This window comes from Patiria miniata, unplaced genomic scaffold (genome assembly GCF_015706575.1).
Source record: "Patiria miniata isolate m_02_andy unplaced genomic scaffold, ASM1570657v1 HiC_scaffold_19, whole genome shotgun sequence".
In the NCBI taxonomy this organism is placed as follows: Eukaryota; Metazoa; Echinodermata; class Asteroidea; order Valvatida; family Asterinidae; genus Patiria; species Patiria miniata.
The window spans coordinates 5,927,291-5,931,742 of record NW_024037057.1 but is presented as its reverse complement, the minus strand read 5'-3'; the positions used below and the strand labels follow the sequence as shown (position 1 = coordinate 5,931,742).

The following is a 4,452-nucleotide window of genomic DNA, read 5'->3' as shown; positions in this document are numbered from 1 at the left end:
GACCTACGTGACGAAAATAGCAGTGACGAATCGTAGGATTAAAAGCAACTTGCTGGGTGTATTGGCCTACCATAAACCAGACTGCAGCGCACCGGACAAGGAGTGCTACGTCTATGCTCTTTATGGTTGGATTTTTGTCTTGAGATCACTGAACTTGAGGCTGACATAATGGCAACAGGTAAGGACTAACTTCGTCTGATCATGGAGGAATTGGGGAAAGAATGTTACAACCTGACACTACTTTAGCGGTTGTGTACAAAGTATATGGAGAGTCAAGAAAATTCTCTAAGCACTTCCTAACAAAATTGAATTCTTTTTGCAGTCCCAGATTCATGTTTTATCATCATTTTTGCAATGACTGAACTTCATTGAGATTATGAAGAAAACAAGCATCGTCAGGTTGCAACATTCTTTCCGGAATGTGGGTTGTTGTGGTCCAATGGTTACGGTGTTCGACTCGTGTGCCGTGGTACACGGGTTCAAATCCTGACCGTGGGAACACGGTGCTTGCGCTCCTGAGCAAGGCGCTTTACCATTATTGCTTCGTCCTTCGGATGGGACGTGAAGCCGTAGGTCCCGTGTGTTGTGTAATGCATGTTAAAAAAGCCGCAAAAAACCGCAAAAAAAACACACACTTACTACAACCATCGACCATGCAGCAAAGCAACTACGACAAAAGCAAAAGAATTTGCATTCTTGTCGGTCATACGACAATTTCCTGATATTTTACTCCACGCAGGAACCGTCACTTACGGATTCCTTCTTTTAATTGTGTCTTTCAGGTTACACACGGTTTGAGAATGATGCCACGCCCCATCCCATTGCTGGGCTCCCAGCGGGGCAAGTTTATGCTCCGCCCCCACCACCTAACTTCGGCGGACCTCTAGGTGGCACACCGACCAGTTACTCTCAGCCTCAGCAATTTTACGCGAATGTAAGTAGGCCCTACTTAATTATAGCTCAACTTCAGTCTGTTAGGAAGTTAAGAGTGTTTATGCAATGTAATTTGTTTGTTCGCCATCAATGGCGGAAAAGCCATACTTTTTACTTCTATTTTTCTTTTTTTCTTCTTTTTTTTCTTCTTCTTGTTCTATCCTAAATCCCGTTGACTTTGCACACGATTTTCTAATCGGCACCTTCGAAAGTGTTCATGTTCACATCTTGACTAAACTGTATTCACGAGTAAAAGTGTGATGTCATTTCAGGCAGAAAACCTCAATGTTACAGCTATTTCAGCACCAAAAGTTACCAGAATTTTGGATGTGTTGCTATCGTAAATATCCTCTTATTTGGTGATTCGTTGTTGTGCCGGTGCATTGCCGTAAACCAGTGAGCGAACTTTACACACATTTATAATAAGAAAAAACTGTTAGGGGTCACAATCTGAACAGAAATCCCAGAAAAACTGAACAGCGTCTTTCTGACGTAACATCAAAGCTGGTAGTGACATCAAGCAACAGCGCCCTCAGTTGTCCAAAAAAAAAGATTACATGTTTAATGTTTAACGAAGTGCAATTTTCAATACAATTTCATAGGGGATCATGTGAAATATTTTTTTCATGCCTTTAAGAGGAGTAGAAAGTTGCACGAAGTATATGTTCCTCAGAGAAATTCCTGCCATGAACATTATTGTGAAGTCGTCGTAACGTACGAAATAGGCTGATCTAAAACGTGCATTCTCGTTTGCCATTTACAGGTGGCGCCCTGTGTAGTAAATGTTCGCAGCCCTGTCGACACCACAAATCCTTACGCAGAGGTAGCTGGAACTGCACTGGGTTGTTGCCTTCCAGCCCCGTTTGGAACGCTTTTAAGCCTGACCATGTCGTCTCAGGTAGGTTTTATCGTACAATTTGAGGGTAGACAACCTCGTTTTCATGACCTCGAGCGGTGCGCTCCCAATTCGGATCGCTCTATATAAACAAAATCTATTAGCTCATAATAGGCCATTATACAAACATTGTGTGGCTAAGCGTGGATTGGGAGGAACATTATGCCAAGGTAAATTCTGGACTTTTCCATTTCACGAGGCAGTATAGTGAACGGGAAAAGTCCAAATTTTACCAAGCGATAATATTCCTCCATTTCAAAATTTAAAGCCACTCAATATTTGTTTTATATAACTGACTAGATCCTTGCCATTTGATTTTGTTTCTTTTATTTCAATACAAAATTGGTAGAAAATGTATTTCCCTCTTCCAAACCACCCCTTCAGGAAAAATGTTTGAACCTAACGTTGTAGCGCAAACTCTTTGGAACGCGCACATCAGCATACATTAACTGCACACAAATATACCGCAAAAGAATGATGATCCTAATAACACTGTTCAAAAGTATGTCTCATGGCGTTTAATGGGAGCAATAACGAATGACACGTGATGTGAGTTCCACTAATCAAATGACAAGGATCTGCATGTCAGTTATATAATCATTAATATTGGGCATGCAAGTTAAAATACTTGGGTAAAATTTCCGTCTTAATTTTGGCTATTTTTGTTTTCTTCTATAGACGAGCACACGTGAGCATGGTGGAGGCAACGACGGTGCACGGCGTACCTCGAAAACTATTCCGATTGTTGTGTGTGTCTTAGTAACGGTCGTTATCTCTGTGGTCATTGTAGTAATCTATATGATGGGTAATAAGTAACTGTAGACATTTCCAACTCGGTGAAGCTTTGTTTTTCTCGAAAAAAAAATAAAATAAATAAGCCACGCACATTCTTTATATCACGAAATGTGATTTCGTCTATAGAATTCCCTATTGACCAGTCGTTAGAAATTCATTACACATTTCTTCTCAAATGACAGCAAGCAAGGTTTTTTTTATTATACTTATTCGTTATGTTACTTTTGGGATACATGTTAAGTGTTATTGTGCAGATCATTCTCACCGCTAATTAACACTCTAAAAGGCCAGTACAGTGGCTGGTGGTATGCGAATATAAAGGCATATATTATAAAGCTTTTCATTCATGTTGCTGGTTTTAATTCCAACAACACAACTGGAAGTTTAAAGAAGACTGTTCAAAATCTAAACTGTTAAATGTTCAAAACCTATAACATGTAGTCGTTTTCAACTCAGTTAAGACACTTCATGTTTTGTCCCCGAGAAAATAGTACATACCATGCATATGCATATGCATAAGCTTTTGATATCACGAAAGGCGATTTCGTGTATACACTGTAAACAAAAAAAGATGGCGAAATGTGCTGATTATTCCACCTACTATGTACGAATAGTAAACAAGTTCAACTATTGGGCAAACTTGCTTTACATGCGTTGTTTGTATCTAGCCCAACGATTTATTTGCCCTATACAGGGTGAGTAAAAAAAAACGAAGCCCAACTGTCGGGACCATTGTTTTAGTAAAGTTCTGCATGTAGCACTTTCAAAATCTAGGATATAAAAGGCCCAATTCATAAGCTTTCTTTTAGTACAAAAACTATTCGAATCACTTATGTACTTTTTAAGATACGGAGTTTTAAACACAATCACCGTTTTAAGGTTCTGTCCACGGATCACAAAAAAAGTTCAGTGTTCTTTCAGCAAAACGAAAACAAATCACATAGGGATGTGTGTGAATTGTTTTTGTTTTGCTGAAAGAACGCAATCCTTTTTTTTGTGATCCATAGACAGAACTTTAAAGTGGTAGTTGTGTTTAAAACTCGAAAAGTACATGAATGATTTGAATGATTCTTGTACTAAAAGAAAGCCTATAAATTGGGCTTTCATATCCTAGATTTTGGAAAGTGCTTCATGAAGAACTTCACTAAAACAATGGTCCCGACATTTAGGTCTCGTGGGTTTTTTTTTTACTCACCCTGTATTTTATACAGTGTAGAAACTTAATTCCAACCAGAGTCAACTTGACGGATCGTTTGAAAGCCCTCACCTTTTTTGAATTCTTCTTAAAATGACAGCAACCCAGAGGACGTTTTAATAGTACCAACAAGATCTTTAACCCAACTCAGAGCTTTTGACAATAATTCGGTAACTTACTTGTGGGATAAATGTGAAGCGTTCTGATCGAAATGAGGAGTTGCAGGTATAAGGAAAGAAAATAAAAATCTCCGTATAGAATACTGTAAAGGCCAACGCAGATTTGTTTACCAAATATTTATTCGTCCGTGAGAATCTGTATGCATATTTTTCGATACATTTGTATTAAATAGGTAATTGTTTTATATATATATATATAATTTTTCAAAAGGGTATTTTCTACTTTAAGACCATTGTTAATTTTGTCAGAACCCTTATGCGATAAGTTTCATACTTGAAATAATAATATTCTTTACAAAATATTGTATTTTACCCAATGTTCAATGATATATAATTGCAAATTGTTATTCTTTAAATAAATGTGTATATAGGTATTAATCTGAATTTGCCATATAGACCGCTTGCAGACGCGTTCGATAATTGACGCGCGAAGGTGCGCGACGCTATGTTGTGGG

General features: G+C 38.2%; 1 protein-coding gene across 1 annotated transcript; it reads left to right on the top strand.

The window, feature by feature from the left end:
* On the top strand, window positions 1-2,644 carry LOC119726067. Its single transcript, XM_038197685.1, has 4 exons — window positions 1-178; window positions 783-934; window positions 1,697-1,831; window positions 2,507-2,644. Exons 1-4 carry the CDS (start codon window positions 169-171, stop codon window positions 2,642-2,644), a joined length of 435 nt encoding a protein of 144 aa, XP_038053613.1. The 5' UTR covers window positions 1-168.
* The last annotated feature ends 1,808 nt before the right edge of the window (window positions 2,645-4,452 follow it).